Consider the following 19,820-nt stretch of genomic DNA (forward strand, 5'->3'; position numbering starts at 1 on the left):
AGATATTATTTTAGATTTCTTGATCATGTTTTTTTTATAGCTTTTTTTGATGTTGTAAATAATATTGGATTATAATATATTATAATGCTATAATTAAAAGAATAAGTTGAATGACTAGAATAGAAAATGTGATTATTCTGTATATAAACCAAAAGTGTCTATTTTACTTTTTATACAGATGGTAATCGAACATTTTTTCTCACATGTTTTATTTAATTTTTAAATTTAATAAGTAATAGGTGTTAACTTTAAATTAAGGTATATTTTAAGATATTTTTATGTTCTGTATTATAAATAATTTAATACAGTATATTACAAATATAGGTCTTTCTCCAATCAAATCTTGTTGTTCACTTTGATTTCTGATTGGATTGAATTAGTACAATTTACAACATATCTAAAATGATATTTACCACAAAAAAAAAAAAAAAACAAAAAACAAAAAGGAACTGAAATGCATTGTAATTGGAGGAAACCTGTATTACTTTTGTAATATTCTTTCTAAGTGAGGCCTTCTAAATGGAAGGGCTTCTCCATCATTGGAATAATCTTGACAGAATATAACTCTCCCTAATTTTCATTCTACTAATTTTTCACCAGCCATGAATCTTACAAGTGGAGGTGAGTAGCAAACCACTGATCATCAACTGTGGACGAAAAAAAACACCAACAAATTCTTTTTTCCTTTGCCTCCCTCGTCGAATATAAATTTTTGTTGTATAAATGGCTGCTATACACAAGAGAATTTAGCTGAAAACAGATTTGTTATGCTTCGTGAGAAGTAGCCTTGAAAATAAGAAATGTGTGAACAGTTTTAATGGTCTTTTATATTATAAAGCTGTGAAATTGAACATCTATTTTCTTTAGGCCTGCTCTAAGAGCTATGATTAGGGTATGTGGTGTTGATGCCTGAACAATTCTCTAAAAATTGCTCTTCTTTTGGGTGTTTCGGTCCATGAATGAATCAAATTCAAAGACCATAAGTGCATTCATTTTTAATTATAGCAGAATGCCATTAAACAGACCAATGAATTGGTATAATTTTGTCATATGGTGTAGTGGCTGAAAATCATTTACAAGAGCATGGCACAGGGGCTCAGGTCACATGATCAGAAAGAAACATGGCTCAGTAGGAATACATCTGTTTTACAGTGAGATTCTCTTGTGTTCATTGAACTTACTCTTCTGTAATTTCCTACCTTATAGATATATTAACTTTCACACAGCATTTTTAATCAATTATGTGTTGCATCGAAACTGTTGCTTAGCAACTGTTTCAATCAACCTAGACAGGTGTGCCATGTTGGCAATATGAAAGTGAAAAATGTCATCATGTCATTTTTTTTTTTAAATACATGTATTGCTTATCAAAATATTATTTTCTTCGGTAGTGTTATTAGTTTTCTCATTTTGTTAGGGTGGACTCATTTTTTTCCGTTTATTTTTATTTGCATCTACTTTTGTTTGATTTTCTGGGATGGAACAAACTGCATGACGTTTTTTTTTTAAATTTCAGTTAGTTGTATGTATAAATGCTTTAATTTCATAATATTTTATTCACAGTTTTGTATATCTAACCTCAAGACATTCTAACAAAATTTGTTTGTCATTTTCATTTGTAATTAAAACACTTTCTGTTACAATTCAACCAGTTATGTTACTGAAAACAAAGTGTATTTTTACCCAAAAAAGGTGATTATATAACATTTTTCAATACTTTAAAGATACATACTTATTAATGGTAGACATTTAGAGCAATGACAATCGTTCGAATTGAATCACAGATATATAAAAAAATAAATTGAATCACAGATATACAAAATATTAACAAATAAAAGATAAAAAATTAAAATTTCATTGAAAAAGTCACAAAAGAAAAAACAAATTAAAAATGGTATTTATTTGGTTTTGATTTTAATTTTGTAAACAAAATTCATTTAATATTGGTGTTTATTATATCTGGAAGATTATCCTATGCCTTGTTTCACATTTACAAAAATTATAGTAATTATAGTAAGCAACTCTTCCACCAGTATCGCTGGTGGGACAGCATTTCTTAGCAGAATATTTGGTCTGGATCAGATCAGATCTGGTTGGTCAATAGGATTACCACCATACTTTGAATTGGCCATTTACATACAGTTCAATTTACATGCATCATGATGAAAAGTCCAAATTAATTGGCATTGAAATGCAGTATTTTTTATCTCACACTTACTTTACTGAAAATAATAAAATTTGTTCAATAAAATTACAGTAAGTAAACTATATAAATAAATGTTAAAATTCCATTGTTTTTTTAGTTTAAATCCACAAGTTGTCAAATATTAAACTTACTCTAATATTAATTTTAAAATTCTTGTAAATTTATAGACAAGTCAATACATTTTCTTTTACAGGTTTCTGTAACATTTTCAACTAATAAATAATCAGTTAACTGAGACTGCAAAATGTATACATAGCCTGTAGCAAGAAAATCTAATAATTCATAATAATTTGACATGAGATCACTTTAGATTTATTACGATAACGCATTTTATGAATCTTGGCACATGCATAATACGCGAGTACTACAAACGGTTGTGATTATAATACCCAATAAATTTATATCCTAATTATATTATAAATCATTTAGTTCATTTAATATTATTTTATTCATTTGAAACAAAAACTTTTTGAAATAGTAATGAATAATACTTTTACTTGATTTCTATCATACTGTACTTTGTTAGTACGCCATTTTCTTGATCAATTTTTGTTCTTTCACCTTCAATCACCAAAGAGCAAATTTGTTTACAGTAACAAAAGTTAAAAAATAATTTACCAATTAAAATAGAAATATAACCTAAACAGATCTTTTAATTAAGCTGCCGTGTTATGCAAAAGCTCACAAACAAACAGACAGACTTACTTATTGGGTTAATTCATCATAAATGTGAAACTTCCTTGCAAGGTAATAAGATATTAAAATACATATAAAATATTTGCAAAAACATACAAATTATTTAGCATTTATTTACTAAATTTACTAAATTAAAAAGTTCTCTTGAATTCAGAAAAAAATAGTTTACTTGTTTTAATTGCAAAACATCTTTTAAGGTATTAAAATACATATAAAAACTTATGAAATATTACAAAATTATATTACTAAAGTAAAATTTTCTCTTGACTGAAATTCAGGAAAAAATTGTTTATTTGTTTAATTACAAAACATCTTTTTGATTTCAGTAACATAACTTGTGTCAGAAACTTTATTTGTGTTAAATAAACATGTCAACCAATTTGAATATTAAATATGTTTTGTTTCATGGGATACGATCTCTAACTTGCAGATCATTTTCACAATTTACTGATATATATATACTCTCAATAAGAGAAGCAAATTCAGTTTGAAAAGCAGTGTTATTATAACTGTTGGAATGTTTACCATTATCTCAGTATAACGTTCCTATAATTGAATCCTGTGAAATTGCGGCTTTATAGAAACAAAACATGTTTATTTTCATACAGTTAATTTTCAGATTAGATTGATGTACTAAAAAACGTGAGCAGTTGTGCCAGCTTCTGCTCTGTTCATCACTATATGATATTAATGATGTATCACTCGTTCGTAATATTTCACTTTATCTCACTCGCCCTTTTCATTCTAATTTTAGCCGAGCACAGAAAATGACTATTTGCACACTAACAAACATGTATTAACCCAGATATCAACACTTGTCAAATATTATTAACAATTATGTTGTTGGCAACAATTAATGGAATGTTAATTTATTGTTAAATGAACATTTTGTTATTAAGGGCTATGTTCACACATGGCGTGTTAACGTACAATGCTGACAACAAGGTTAAATTATAAGCCCCAGAGAAAAACAAGTGTTCAGACACAGGGCAATGGTTATAATTATTTATTTTTTACTCCACGATGGAAGTTATAAAATGTACTGTTTTCCACTAAGACACAACATTTGTCAGCATTCTATGTTAAAACATCGTAATCCCATTGGTGTGAACAGAACCTTAATATTTGTCTCAGATTGGTCAAAACCTAAAAGTAGTAATCGCTTTTATTGTGAAGGGAATGATAAAGTGTTTAGGCACACCATTATTAACCTACTAGTGTTATGTTCATTTTATGATGTTTAACGTTTACTGGTTGTATCAGTTGGTTATAGATAGTGTTGGTTCTCTTTGACCAATTAAATATAAAGCAAAAGTAAGGTACCAAGTTCTACTGAAACTGTAAGTTAGCTCAAAGCAGCAAGAGCATAAAAAAGTTCCAACCCCGATTAAATGGTGTTCATCTGGGCCTTAGCCACTAGGTGGTAAGATTTCAACCTGACCATTTTTGAACAGGCATTGAAAACAGCGTGTCCCGCATAGAGGATTGTTCCCTTTTTTCGACCACTGCATCATACCATTTTCGGGGCTATTACACTGGCCCTGGTGTGTAGCATAAAATAGTAACTTCCATCTCCTATTTCTTTGCTCTATGCTAAAAGGAACAAACGCTGTACTGTAGTTTTTTTTTAGTATAATCACATTTATTTGGCTTAATTATGACAATCATCAAAAGGCTAAAAATGCCTCAAGCCTCCAGTGTTGGAGGGCAACTCGGCGTCCTTAAACCAGGGGCCTCAGGCCTTGTGTTACGCCACTGCTCTGGAAGATTTCACCAGGAAGGAAAACCTGGTGAGGTTGTTCCTGGAGAACTTTCTTTTATAGGAAGACAATATTTAACATAAAATAAGTAAGAATTTAACTCTAACTAAATTAATCCTTGTATATAATAACAGGCTGTCTACTTTTGTTGTATATATGCAAATCATGGTTTTGTAACTTGTCAGAACAATTTAAGAATTTCTTATATAACATTTTTAGTTAAATGACTCTCAACAGAAAAAAGACCTGATGACATTAACGTTTCCGCTCATAAATCCACAAATCCCCATAAAAGACTGTAGAACCATTTAACTTAAGTGAACTGGAATCCTACTGGACAAATGAGAACATTTACCCCTACAGTATAATTAGTTTCAAGGAAGAAAGCTGATGAATGCCAGAAAAAATAATGGGGAAAAAAATCAAAATTATATATTAAAATAATTCTATTTTGTACTGTATTTATAAACAGTGATTTCAAAATCATTAATCCTTTACATTGAAAGTAATACTTCTTAGGTTTTTTAAACTTTAAAATGCAAATTTGTCTTTATAAAAATATGAGAATTTAAATCTTTGAGTGATGTTAGCCATATTAATAACTAATTTATCTTATTATTCATGTTCTGTGGAGCCATTTGTAAGTCTAAGTCTTTAAAAACGATTAAAGTCTCTAAACATTGGATTTAGAAGGCAAGCATGTTGTGTGCATACAGACATGCTGTACAATAAATCAAGACCTGTGTTTAGCTGAGCGCTTGATGTATTAAGACAGACGTCTTATAGAGTTTTTAAAAAAATCTGATGATATGATAGTTGACTGGTAATAAATTTCTTTCTTTTTTTTCAAATTTGATGACAACCTAGAGTTAGACAAATACATTGGGTTTCATGAAGTTATATATATTGCAGTTAGGATAGGTTATTATTGTATCACCCAAGAACAGTATATTGACATTTGAAATCATTTTACTATTGATAATTTTAAGTACATTTGTGTCAGAGAGCTAGGTTATTTTGTCAGATGATTTATCCTACACTGACATAACTTACTAAATAAATTAGAGAACACAATTAAATTTGCAAGCAGTTCTCGGGTGGGATCACTTTGCAGTAGTTTCATTTTTAAATTATCGTCCTTTTTGTGCAGAAACTGTTGCTTCCTTGGCCTCAAATCTAACCATAATGTAGCTGTCAGCATAAGCCAATGTCAGAGTGTGGATGTCATGGGTTCAAGTCCCATCAAAGAATGTTGACAAATATAGTATAAAGTAATTTAATTTAGACAAATGCAAACATTTTACAAATTACTAGTAGATTTTAGACTGAATGGTTACTTCCACCTATGTTCTGCTTCAATGAATACAAATCTTATTATTATAGCCGCAAAACAGTAATCAACTTAATTTGTGGTGCCAAAAGTTGCACTAAGCAGGACCTTAGCGACCAGTATGGCTGGTAAGGATTCAGCCTAACCACTTTTTCACAGAGGCCTTTGACAACCAAGTGGCACCACTTTATTTCTTGTGGTTACATCACTGCTAAGAGTAAATAAATACCATGTCAAACTTATCCCAAAGATTAAGAATATATGTGCAGCGCATTGAGAGCTTGCTTATATGCTCTATATAAGAATGAACTATTGTATTATTATTATTTCAATGAATTCTAGGAATATTGCCCCTTTCTGTATTTCCTCAAGTCTGTATCATCCACTGTCCACTGTATTTTATGGACAAACATTAAACATTATTAATGCCATTAGAAGAACAGTTTAATATTTGTCAATGTTTGGCTAAATACTATGTCTAGACACTTCTCATAATTATCCCAACAAATGCATATAAATCATTACCGTATTTTCTAACTTTAGTAATCGGCACTTTAGTAATCAAATTTATCACCTGCTATAATACTAGTGAAAGGCATTTTGGAAGTGGTGAGAATTTAGGCCTTCATCCTCTAGTTATCGATAAAATTGTACATTGACATTTGTCAGAAAAGAACTCTGAATATAGTTCCACCACTGATGCAGTTGAACGCTCCCCATTGTCGCAAGCAAATTGGAAAAGTTGAACAGGGTTCAAGTTTGCTTATTTGCTGCGAAGAATCATACCCACTGATCAATCACATGTCAAGTTTAATCGATGTCACTAGAATATCAGCTATTAGGTTGTATATGCGGTGTAGAATAGTGAGGGTTTACATCCCTACATACTCTTGCAAGCTGACCGTTGACATGCATCAGTGAATATTACAGATATGTTTGACGATTTTATAGAAACCTGTCTTTATTCAAACAGTGTGCTTTTATTTGTAGAGGACAATTATTATTAAAACTATATAGCTTTTATATTTAAATTTGCAGGGATAGAGAAAATCTAATATACTGGAAATTAATATATATACATAACATTATATAATATTATGAAAAAACGATCGATGTTTGTATAAAATAAGAATATTAAATGGTCTCATAAGCTATTGTAGGTATAGAATTAAAAATCTCATCTCATCTCAGAGGGGCACAAGTTTAAGTGCTTATTTGGGATTGAATAATATTGTTTATGTCTACATTAGCTATGGTAGAAGTAAGATTCATGTCAATTTTATACTTTTGTGTCACACTTTCATAATTAATTTGCACTACATTGTATCATTACACAGCTTATTTCACTACTAACAACTTCATACATGCAATTTGTATATATTTACTATTAAGTGCAAAATATAAAAGTGTGTTTAATATTCACATTGAAATGCGGCTATTGCTTTAAAAAAAAACACACAATGAAATTGTTATTGCTTAAAAAATAATTTTTAATGTGTTGTATACATATTTTTATGTGAAAAAGTGGCATATCCAGAAATTGTGAAATAGGGGCCCAGGGTCTAACAATGTAAAATATATTTATAGTAAACTAATGTCCTAACTTTTGCATTGTAATTTAAAAAGATAGTTGTGAGGATATCCCCAGTGGGTTAGATCCCCATGTTTTGTATGCTACCTGTACAACAATAACAATAATTTAGAAAGAATTGAAACCAAAATTACAGGGTATATTAAGATGTGTATGTCAGCTACACTAGAACACAGTGTGAAATAAGATTTCATCAAAATAGTTAATGCAATTTTGCTGTTTTTACTGGCAAAAAATTGTACCCAATTATTATTCTCTGGTGTTTTCAAAGAATTATGTTTTGTACTGCCACATAATTTTCTATTATAAGTTTTAACATAGAAAAAATATGTGTTTTTTTGTATAACTCTCTTCAATTGTTGTTTAATTGACTTATAATTCGAGGACTAGTAGAGTTATCTTGAATTTTAGCCTTTAAACAATATATTTAGACATACACTTGTTACTCGAATGGTTTTCTGAAGTGTATATCTTTATTTGAAATATTTCATATAAAACATTCATGATCAGACAAAAAGTACATCTCAGGGTAAGGTGTGACAAATGTTGTATGTTTTATTCTTGAAATATTTATTATAGTATATATTTGTTTTGTTTTTTTGTTAATTTTTATGTGAAATATTTATTCTTTAAAGCATTTTTAAGTATTTGTTTTCATAATAATTTATAATTTGGCCATTTGAAGTTGTGGCATTAAATTAAATTCTCAAAAACATTCTTGAAAATATATAATATGTAATTTTTACATTTAAAAAAATTATAATTATATTATTAATGAAAATGATGTACCTTTATTTCATATTTTCTTTTGTGTAATTTTAGAATAAATGCATTGATTTTTAGTTGATTTTATGTTGTTTTAATTTCATTTCAGATTTCTTTCTGAAAATTTAAATGTTTTTTTATTATTTAATTTGTTTAAAACTTTTATTATTTAACCTTTTATTAGTTTACTTTACTGTAATATATGTGATTTTCATTAATACTCTGTATTGTATTTTTTTATATCTTAGGAATTGATCAACTATTTCACTATTTTTTCTTCAGAGCTTCTACGTGTATCAACAAAGATTCTTGACTTTAGGTTTATTGAGCTGGGAATGAACTCACGGCTTGACTCGAGTGATGCAAGGATTCCGTTTATTGGACTTATCGATCAGTTTGTGTTTAACAGTAGGGACTACATAGATTTGGCTAGTGGTGATCCCGTCGACGATATGGTCATCCGACGTACTGCATCTTTCAGTTCTTCTATCGACAGTCGGACAATACGAAATCCAATTACATTCAAGACTAAAAATTCCTACCTGATACTACCGTCACCGAATACATACCCAAGCCTCAGCATTTTCTTTCACTTTCGTACTATGGAACCTAATGGTTTGATGATGTTTAACCAAGGAGACAGCAAAGACTTCATTGCTGTTGAGATGTACAACGGATATCTTCATTATCTGTATAATTTCGGAGACCAACCGGTCACTTTGAGAGCAAACTCGCCAGGACCTCTAAATGATAATAAATGGCACGAAGTTTACATTTCAAGTAATATTGTGACACGTTTTAAAGTTGATAACTCGGTCAGAAGCAAGGTTTATTCTTCACCTTCTTTACGTCGATTAAATCTTATTGAAAACGTATATTTTGGCGGTGTTGAGAGGGCGAAGTACAATTCATTGCCAGAAAATATTCGATCAAGGGACGGATACCATGGCTGTTTTGCCTCACTAGAGTTCAATGGCCATTTCAAGGATATGTTTACTTATTCTTTATCTCCAATTCCAGATACAGTCGTCAGGGGTTGTAGTGGTAAATATTATTTTCTTCTGAAATATTACAATAAAGTGTTTATTTGTAAAGTGAGGAGGTTTAGCATTAAATCAAAATTGTTTCTTTTCAGCCCGAGTGGTAGAATGTACTGATGATCTTTGTCTGAACGGTGGTAAATGTATTGAAGGTTGGGAAAATGTTTACTGTGAATGTGATGCAACAAGTTACCAGGGAGATCGATGTCAAGAAGGTATAAAGGTTAAATAATATGACAATGCATGGCAATTACAAGCCTATTATTATGTTAAGCATCCATTTTCAAAATAAACTATTAATTTGATTTAATTAATATTCATTTTTTTGAGGGGGTACAATACATCTTTAAATGAAAAATATGAAAACGATTATGAAATTCCCAGTCCTGGACTATTAAAGAATACAGCTCTATAGATCCATTGACCTTACTGTAATTAATGTGAGCTACATGTGGTGGATTTTACACATTTCTACAGCAACATTCTTATACCTGAATAAATCCATAGATTTTACCCTTAATTTAACATTGATTAGGTTGATTTTGAAGTTTATAAAATTGTTATTTCCAGCTGGTACAACATACATGTTTGGAAGCTATGGTGGTCTTATTAGCCTTGAGTTTACATCTAGCGATTGGGAGTCGACAGAGGAAGATGCTATAACATTTGGGTTTGCAACCTACTCCGAAAATGCTGTGCTGATGAGGGTTGAAAGCGCAACTCAAACTGATTATATTGAGATAAATTTGGTAATGTCATTTGCTAGCTTCATAAACTACCATTGGCTCAATCTGATGTACTCTGTGAAAAACGTATGCGCATGTAGAAGTTTTTGCATAGGGGAAAATATGCTAGTGGACGATGTTGTACAGTTTTTGGTAGCAATCACCTATTAGAAAAATGTTATATATGTGCATCGTCTATTTCATGTCATTCTTAGTATATACATCATATTTTTTCTTTTTTTGACAGAGTGATGGTATTGTAGTTGCAGTATATAAGTTAGGTCCAGGATCAGAAAATATAATACCAACATCTGTAAATAAAAAATTCAATGACGGATCATTGCATGTTGTTCGATTCTATCGTAAAGGAGGAAACACAACACTTATCATGGACCAAATTGACAACTACAGTCACACAGTACCAGGTAAGTCATAAGTCATTTTTAATAGAAATGTTATTGGTGGTTTGTAATTTTATGGCAATAATTACTGTAGTAAATTCTTATATTGTTTTATTTTCATTACAAATTTCCAACAAAAATATGAGCTGCAATCAATTTTTATTCATACTAGAAAATAGATAATATTCTCTTTAGTAATATCAGTGCTGATATACTACTACTGTTACTACTAATACAATACTACAAACAATAGACTCACCTCAATACATAGTTCATCATACAGCCATTCCGAAAAATATAGAAGTTTTAGAATAAGGAAAATGTCTGTCTCAACCAAATATGTAAAAATATGTGTAAAGGTTTGTAAATCTTAGCACTCCCCCGTTTAAAAAAATCCTGGATCCGCTCCTGTGTATGGTATTTTTTATAATGTCATGCCATCACTTTTGCAGCATCTGATGCCACTGTGTTTGATGATCAAGCTAAGATATACATTGGAGGTCAGGTCTACAAAGAAGGACGCAGGAAACGACGACAAGTTGATACTGTTTTTGTTGGACTTTTATCAGGAGCACGATTGAACAAAATTAAACCATTGGAGTTGGCAGAATCAGGTATTATATCAGCATTTTGTTTTATCAGTCACATTTCTTTGGTATATCTTAACAGTATTTCCACATTAGCAGCCAGGGGCATTCATAGGGTTCGAAAAAAAACCTTTTCCCTAAAGTGTCCTTTTCAAACAAGATACCAGCAGTGAAAGTTCTAATAAATGGGCATAACTCCGCTCGTCACAGTTTTTTGGCCAATCCTGCACTACCTATAGCCAGCAGACAAATAATTTTTACCTAGGTAAGCCCAAATATCGTTTCTTCAGTTGGTTACCTTTTTCTCTATTTGTGGAAAAAAGAACCCCTGTAAAAATCCTGGCTTAGCCGTAATGGGCCTGAATATATAATTGTTAACAAAATGTTAAATGTTATTTCTTTTAGGTCACCCTAGAACTTCAATCCAGGGAAATGTTACTTTAATTGAAAATCCAACAGAGTTTCTGAAAAATTCTTTTATAATACCAACACCGGTGTCACTAGCAGGCAAGCAGATATCAACTACAAATGTAAGTTATAATCCTTATCAGAATAACCTATGGTTTTCCTAATATTCAAATATTTTGCAAGCTTAGGCTGAAACAATGAATGCAAATGATACGATTAGATGCGAACATAAGATTTGTAAGATACGATTGTAAAGGCAGTCCTTTACATTAAGTTGCGGAAGTCTGCTGGTATTCACAAAATGCAAGATTTCTCAACTAACTATAAATAAATAAAATTTAATCGATGTTTCAGAACCAACATGGAACCATTCTCAAGAACAAATAAATAAAATTAACAACTAAACAAAATACAAAGCACCAAAGGGTGACAGGAAATACATAAACAATTACAGTAGTAACAAAGACTGAAATATCCCTCCTCTCGTTATTAAGCAATTTTGCTTTGATTTGTTTAGAGACGGTTTCAACCCAAAGAATTTCTTTAATTAAGCAATCAAATTTAGATTTGCACTTAGACAATACTGTAATTGTAACTTTGATCTACATTTTTAACCAGCATAACAAAAAAAAACTGATATCATGATTACTTAGACGTTCTCCTATGATACCTTTATTGCGTTCATTAATGCGTTGATAAAGGTGCCGACAAGTATAGCTGACATAGCTTGCATCACACCACACCACATTGAAAAATTGTACACAACGCATTGGTTAACAAGTTTGGGTTTCCTTTCTGTTGATTTTAAGATTTTGACTGCCATGATTTCATAATTTAACTTACAACTAAGTTGTCTGAGTTGTTTAGTTTAGTTATTCTAAAACTACATTGACACTTATGTTCCATTTCATGGAATGGAAGATAGCGCTGTTCATTTAATTTTATATAACAAACCAGATGAATATTTACAATCCTGGCATTATACCTGTTGTTTGTTGATTCCCATGATGTTTTTAAATAATACTCCTAGTTCTGTATCTGTATTTAGTAAGCCCATTTGTAAAATAGAAAAGCAGAAGATAATTATCAAATCTGTCGATAAAGTTGGCTTTAGAAAAATTTCATCTAGCAATAGCAAAGACAAACATTAAATCGTTTTGCTTCATCAATTTTTATCATTTTTATTGATATTTTATGCAGATCTATTCACACTTTCATAACAAGATTATAAAGCCATCATCATTATTCTTGTTTTTAAATGGAAAAATATTCATCTTGTATCTTTTGAATTACCAGAATCCTGTGCAGAATTCACCTACGGTAACCACAGATATTTTTTTCTCAAATGTTGAATGTAACGATGATGAGGAATGTGAAACTACCAGTGGATCAGGTAAACAATACAATTACAATACGATCTTTGTATGAATTTCTTAAACTTTTATTTCAACTCTTTCATTTGTGTACTGTTGAGAAACATACCACTTAAAGCTCAGGTACAGGCATGAATTTTAAATATAATATCTGGTTAATTGTATCAAATATTTGTAACAGAAATCAAGACGAAAAAACATGAATTTCCCTTACTATGGTCAAATACAAAATTTGGCAAAATTCTGCCATAAAAACCAGGAAGACTTTTTTTCAGTAGTTAGGTAGTTTAACCTAATGTAATAACATGTCTAGTGACTCCCTAGAAGGTGAAAAAAGATGGTGGATATACGGTGGATAATTTTTGATATAGCATGAAAATAAAAATCTGAATTTGAATAAAAATACCATAAATGTAAAATTCAAGTTATATTACCTATATTTAGTCATCTGATAACATTTTTTACCACACCGTTTATTTTTCATAGCTTTTTAAAATGCCTCTCTATTTACAAAATTTGTGTACAAAAGAATAGAGATTTTACTGTGATAAGAAAGTGCTTATTTTCAACAAGCTCCTGTAACACAAATAAAATCCCAAAAATTATGAAACAAAGGGGAAACTATAGATTGATAATTATTGGAATGTATGATCAATAGACATTTTTTGCCCGCACCTGGCCTTTAAACCTTCCTAAATTTGAATAGAATGTATTTAATATTCAATATTTAATGTTTTATATTTGTTTATAGGTTAAATGGGAAGAATATTTTCATTCATTGAAAGCATAGGACTCTCTTTAATTCATCTAGTTTAATAGAATAATCAGTCTTTCGACTTTCTGAAAGATGCACTGGGTACTTTAAAGTGCACACGGGCCAGATGTGTACACTGAACTTGTTTTCTTGGCTTTGAATTGTGGCACCCTTCCTTTAATAGATCTACCACTTGACTTGACACTTGTCTCCTTTAACAGATCTACCACTCAACTTGACACTTGTTTTCTCATCAATTCCAAAAATGTATTTTTATTTTGTTTTTTTAGGAATGGAAGGCGTATTCGTACCAACAGGAAGTAAGGGTTCTGGTAAAATTTCCCCAGTTGAGGACACTTCTTCAGGCATTTTTGAACGAACAGCAACAACACAATCGGTTTTTATTTGTGCTGATGATGATGAAGATTGTGTAGAAGGGTCAGGTGCCACACAGGACCCATTCATTAATAAAAATCCAACCGATTCTATTATTACAGCTACAATTGTTATCAACGGCGAAAGATCAACTTCAGGAGGCGCCAAGGGAACCGGAAAAAGTCCTAGTCCTAGTCCAAGTGATCCTGATGTACAAGCTCAAACTAGTACATCTTTTATTGAGCAAACTGGAATGATCATAGGCATCGCCGCCGGTGGTGTTGTCATTATGCTCTTAGTCATATTATTATTATATAAATATCGAAATCGTAGCGAAGGCTCTTATAAAATTAATGAAAGTCGTAATTTTGATTTACAAACTGTACGGGCATCTCTCCTGCCTACACGTAACGGTACTATTCCAGCAAAAGCACCAAAATCACAACTTCCGCCAGGATATGCTTCTAAAGAATGGTACGTCTAGTGAATAGTCAACAAATTTAAATGTAAAATTTTAAAATCTGTAGTAAAAATTCCACTTTTTAAAAAATATGAAATATAGTATAATATAACTGATGTTTATAATTGTATAATCAACCAGATATATTTTATTTAATGTGGCTAAGATAATTTATATGGAGTATCATTAGCAGACATTAGGTATGAAGGTGTATATTTAAAGTTTTTTTTTAAAGTAACCCAATGTAAATTGAAATAATACAACTGTGAAAAGCTTTGTAAACATTTTTCTCCCATAACCAAATTCAGTAGAACCCCTATTAAGGGGACACTTTCAGGACCTAATTTCCTTCAGAGTGGTGTCCCTTGAATAGGGGTGTCCCAATAAAAGGATTGTACTGTAAACGGAAAAAGTGTATTAAAAATGCTTGTAAACGTTAAAGGTTATCTTTTTTTAGCTGATCTAATATATTTAAAAGTATTTAACATACGTTTATCATGTTAAGATAGCATTAATTTTGGGTGCTGTACAAAAAAAACATTACTAGAATCCTATTTTTAGGTTCCATTTGAAAGTACAGTTACTGTATGTGTGTGAGGATATCAGTTTAAATCCTGTAAAATGTTATTAATGAATTATTGTAATATATTATTGATTATAGTAGTAGATAGATCAAACAATGTGAATGTTATTAAAGGGTCTGTTCAGACCTGCGGAATTATGCTTTCGTATCAAACGCAGCGTACAGCTCCATACAGTATGTCTGAACCAGTAAAATTAGTGGAAGCTACCTCTTTCATTTGTTACGACAGCTCTACTGTAAGTACAAGATGACGCTTATGATACAATAGTCATGCATCAATGATTTTGACTTCCAATCAATCAAACTAACTCTTGCGTACCAGATATTTGACCCAATCTGTTTCACTTCAGTTTGTAAGGAAAGCGTTGAGTCGGTACACTTTGCTTGCAATACGAAAGCATAACTCTATGTATCTGAAAATAAAATTAGATTTGTCTACAGTGTCTAAAACAAGGTGACTCTTTGCTCACAAGCTGATGGGAAATTAACGTTCAGAAATTGAGAGAACATTCTGAAATAAAAATACTACTCATAAGTAAGTGATTACATTATAGAATTTGATTGTGGTAGGTAAGCAACATAAACTTGTTTTATCAACATTTTGATTCCCAACTGAAAAAACTCAGTTGATTAAAAGTAACAATGTTGAGAATATATCACTGGTGTTTGGAAGCAAAGGTGATTTGGACTGCAAGGGGATGACTGTTTACTGGGCTTTATTAAGTTTGTAAGCCTTTGTTCTCACAAAAAATGATCTGTTGTCTTGGACAAAAATATCCTAATTTACCTCAGTGAAAGCCCTACTGTATCTTGTCCAAGTACTGGAATTGGGGTAGCTACTGTAAGTGGCTACACAATTTTCAGTTTCAATTTCTATATTTTTGCAAACAGCCCAAGTATATACCGGATCATTACAATCAATAATGCTGATATGAATAATGAAAATAAAATGATGATGTCGTAAATGTAAATGCTAATGTCACTTTCTTGATTTATGAATGATCCACCTATTATACATAGTATTCAGTAATTTATATTTGAAGAAAATAGTTTATTCTGTGTACAGATGCAAGTATATGAGACAAAAATATAGGGCGAGTTTGATGGTTAATGTGTGTACAGTTTTAAGTTAATAGTATATTTTTGTGTGTAAATTTTACATCAGTGAAACTGATTTAAACTTGTCATTCATTTCAAGTTTAGCAGGACTAAGTATATATTTTGTTATCACATTTGTTATGGTAGTTAAAATTAATTTGAATAATATTAATAAATCATTTTTCTACAAAATATAATAATAATGGGATAAAACAGTGCTATTTACTGTAGTTAGGTAAATTAAATAATGGATTAATAATATTTACCCCGTGATTAAACAGAGTAATTTGTTAATGTGTTCATTGCTTTATTTCATATATAAATTGTGCACATTGAATATTTAGTAGGAAAAAAAAACAAACAAAAAATATTATTTTTGCAAATATAAAAGAAATGTTGAGATCATGGCGGCTAATTTGCTAGGAATTATTATTAGTTTGTTTATATATAAAGTTGTATTATACTTGTGCATAATGGTTGTCTCTATAAATTGGTTTTTATAATGATCACAGTTGCGATTGTGTTTCAGAATGATTGATTAGGTCATCTCATTGATCACAATTGTGTGCTGAAAAGTTCTATTCTGGAGTTGGTTTGTTAAGTACTGTTTATTTAAGATATCTTTTCACCAAGAAGAAGTTGGTAATAAATAAAATGAAAATGTAGGCACAAAATCTTTACCAGAACCTAAGGGAAGAGCTTAGATGATCTGACGGAATTTGAAAATTATGAAACATTTTTATCGACTCTGATGACATCGATATTTACCTAATTTTCTCATTATATAGTTCCTATATCAGGTCAGGCATTGTCATGCCAACCTGTGGGAAAATACCGTATGTAAAATAAGCACAATGTGCTTATTAAATTGTCAATTCTACTACTTTATCTCTTGTGTATATTTATAGATAATAATATATGAAATATAGATATTTATATACTTTTTGTTGGTTTGTTGCTACAGATAATATAAATATAATTTATGTTTGTTTATCATTTCAGTGTTTTTTTCCAACCATTTAGTAGTATCACACCTTTGTTAATGATTGTATCGTAGAGAATTTCATAGTTGTTATGGTGATTTAAGCTTGGTTTCAACTATGGCGCAATACAAGGATGTTCACTCAACGCACCAATCACAATACAGTAGTTTGGATAAAATCTGTACCTGATTGGTCGAATTACCTGAGTTTCTTGTACTTTCATGCATTGTGTCCTACAGTGAGAATCCAGCCATGTAAGCCTATAAGTTCAATTTAGAAACTTTCACTGAGAAAATATAAAACAACAATTAAATGTATTTTTTAATTTAATTTTTATTAGTTTTTGTCATTTATACCTTTTTTTAATCCAGTATTCATTCTTTTTAATTTGCGGAATGAAGATTAATTTAAATATCAAAATGTATTAAATTACAAGACAAAGAGGAGACCACTACACACTAGCAATCTCCAAGTTTGGCAAGAAAAGTTTGCCAGTGTACAAACAACAACACACAGAATTAGTTTGCAAAAGCTTAAGCTTCTTGACATGAACTAGTTTGCTGATGTTTGTGAATTTGCCAAATGAAGTAATTAATCTTTGTGGTGTAACAAAAAAGCCTTCAGTGACATAGACTGTGATTTTAAAGATCTCACGTCAAAGTAGGCATTAAAGTTTGAAATAATAAATGCAATTCTTTTTTATTTATAACTGTTGTCAACTACACTGATTATAAATAATTAAAATGTTTTATTAACAGAAATGATTAGAAATATAAAAAACTATATGTGCAATTTTACAATTTTGTTTCAACCTGACCTGACCACTTTTACACAAAGGCCTTTGACAACCCTGTGGCTTGCACAGAGATTGTTCAATTATTTTTTGCGTTCACAGCACCATTTTATTTCTCGTGGCTATGACACTACAATGTCTAACTTTGCACAATAAAAGTATGATTACTAATAGTAAATGTTTGCTTACTTAATGATAAACAGTTAAACATTGTGTTCTTAAATCAAATCATTTGTTCTTTACCCCTTGTTATTGTGATAGAAAATTATTTATTTCGCCACATTAACAAAATAAATAGCATGTCAAGATTTTTTTTTTAAACTGCTGTTATAAATGATAAATTCACAAACTATGTGCTGTTGTTGAAGCCCTCAATTTTTTATTTTTTTTTCAAACTTGAGAACATAAATTGTTACTTTTACAACCTATGTACTGTAAATACTAACTTATCTTTTAATGTGTAATATGCATATATACAACAGCTAGTATTTTGCCAAACACTAGTAGTATGTAAGAGTTTAGCCATTCAAGATCAATATATAACTAGCCTATTTTTAATAATTATAAATGGCTTAGATAGATTTAGAAACTATTATTGAAAATATAATTATCTTTATTATTTGTGTAAAAAAATGTTACAGAAATTAACGTTTGTTCTCTTATGATGCTGCTACTGTAGTAATACGTTTAGAGTCGCTAACTGATTTAATGAATTTTTATCATTCTTCATTTGTTCTTCAACTGCCTTTATTTACATGCTATTATTTTGGTGTGATTATGTATTAATTTATCCATGTAAAATGTGTAGAACTAATATTGTTTATTCTTGTGACCAATGTAAATGCCTTGGGTGTCGTGTGTTTCCATGACATTTTCCTTTTCTAAGTTTTTGTTTGTTTTTGTTGTTGTGAACAACTTGAAGAACTAGCAATAAGAATTAAATGTGATCAGTTAAACAATTTGATTCTGCCTTTCTTTTTTTTTATGTACGTGTGATTTGAGCATAAAGTTTGTTTAGCTTTAAAGTGACCACACTCCCCCAATGTTAAAAATGCACACATTTTTTCCAAAGACAAATTTCTTTTCACAATCCGAATTAAATAATCACATGCCCTTCTAAAATTGTAGTTAACATACTGTAACACCCAACTTGGAAAAATGAAATATTGGGAGCTTTTATTAAACTATAGAGGACACTATAATACTATATCACACCATAGAGGGCAGTGTGATAACTAAAAATATTGGAATGTGCAATACATGCCAAAGGAGAAAAATGCGTTGACAACTTATTATTTCAGTTATTAAACAATGTATGAATGGATTATAAACATTATACGAATTGCATTTTAGCGGGAGATGATTAAAATATTGGGAGCCTCCTGCCATTATCAGGAGAATTGGAAGGTTTGTATTAGAGAATGCACCTTCATGTTAAAGTGTGGCAACAAAAGGGTATGTCAATCAATTATTATAAATTTAATTATATAAAAAAAAGTGTTTTTATAAAAAAATAATTTAAATCTTAAAAAATTAAATTTTAATTATTCATACACATAAATAAAAAAAATGAATTTATGTAAACTGAAAAAAAAAAATGTCCCTCGAGCCGGATTTGAACCAGCGACCTAAGGATGTCTTTGTATAAACTCTACAGTCCTCCGCTCTACCAACTGAGCTATCGAGGGTTCTTTCATTGGTGAGTGACACTTAAGAATATGAATGTTGATCTTATATTGTAATTTAACAAACTAGTTTAATTTCTTGTACAGGTGGTTTATTCTGGCGAAACGCATATTGTTTCATATTTTAATCGACATTTTATTTTTACCAAATGTCTTTAAACAATAAACGACCGACTCCCACCGAAATAGTACTGTATTGTATCACTG

At 30.3% G+C, this 19,820-nt stretch overlaps 1 protein-coding gene and 1 non-coding gene across 7 annotated transcripts in view; one reads left to right on the forward strand and one right to left on the reverse strand.

Annotated features, from left to right (window-relative positions):
* The window catches only part of LOC144852479 (neurexin-1a-like), a 122,865-nt gene extending 103,973 nt beyond the window's left edge, over window positions 1-18,892 (forward strand). For all 6 annotated transcript variants that reach the window (XM_078710297.1, XM_078710298.1, XM_078710301.1 and 3 more), the window contains 8 exons: window positions 8,631-9,392; window positions 9,484-9,603; window positions 9,959-10,137; window positions 10,361-10,538; window positions 10,967-11,128; window positions 11,507-11,631; window positions 12,806-12,902; window positions 13,927-18,892. In XM_078710297.1, coding sequence (XP_078566423.1) covers window positions 8,631-9,392; window positions 9,484-9,603; window positions 9,959-10,137; window positions 10,361-10,538; window positions 10,967-11,128; window positions 11,507-11,631; window positions 12,806-12,902; window positions 13,927-14,495 — 2,192 coding nt within the window. In that variant the 3' untranslated portion in view covers window positions 14,496-18,892. The remainder of the gene's footprint in view (window positions 1-8,630; window positions 9,393-9,483; window positions 9,604-9,958; window positions 10,138-10,360; window positions 10,539-10,966; window positions 11,129-11,506; window positions 11,632-12,805; window positions 12,903-13,926) is intronic.
* Window positions 18,893-19,528: 636 nt separating this feature from the next.
* Window positions 19,529-19,616, reverse strand: Trnay-gua (transfer RNA tyrosine (anticodon GUA)). Its single transcript is given in 2 exon segments — window positions 19,529-19,564; window positions 19,580-19,616. It is a non-coding gene; the product is annotated as a tRNA-Tyr (tRNA).
* Window positions 19,617-19,820: the final 204 nt, after the last annotated feature.

Source organism: Antedon bifida, chromosome 9 (assembly GCF_963402885.1).
Source record: "Antedon bifida chromosome 9, ecAntBifi1.1, whole genome shotgun sequence".
Classification (NCBI taxonomy): Eukaryota; Metazoa; Echinodermata; class Crinoidea; order Comatulida; family Antedonidae; genus Antedon; species Antedon bifida.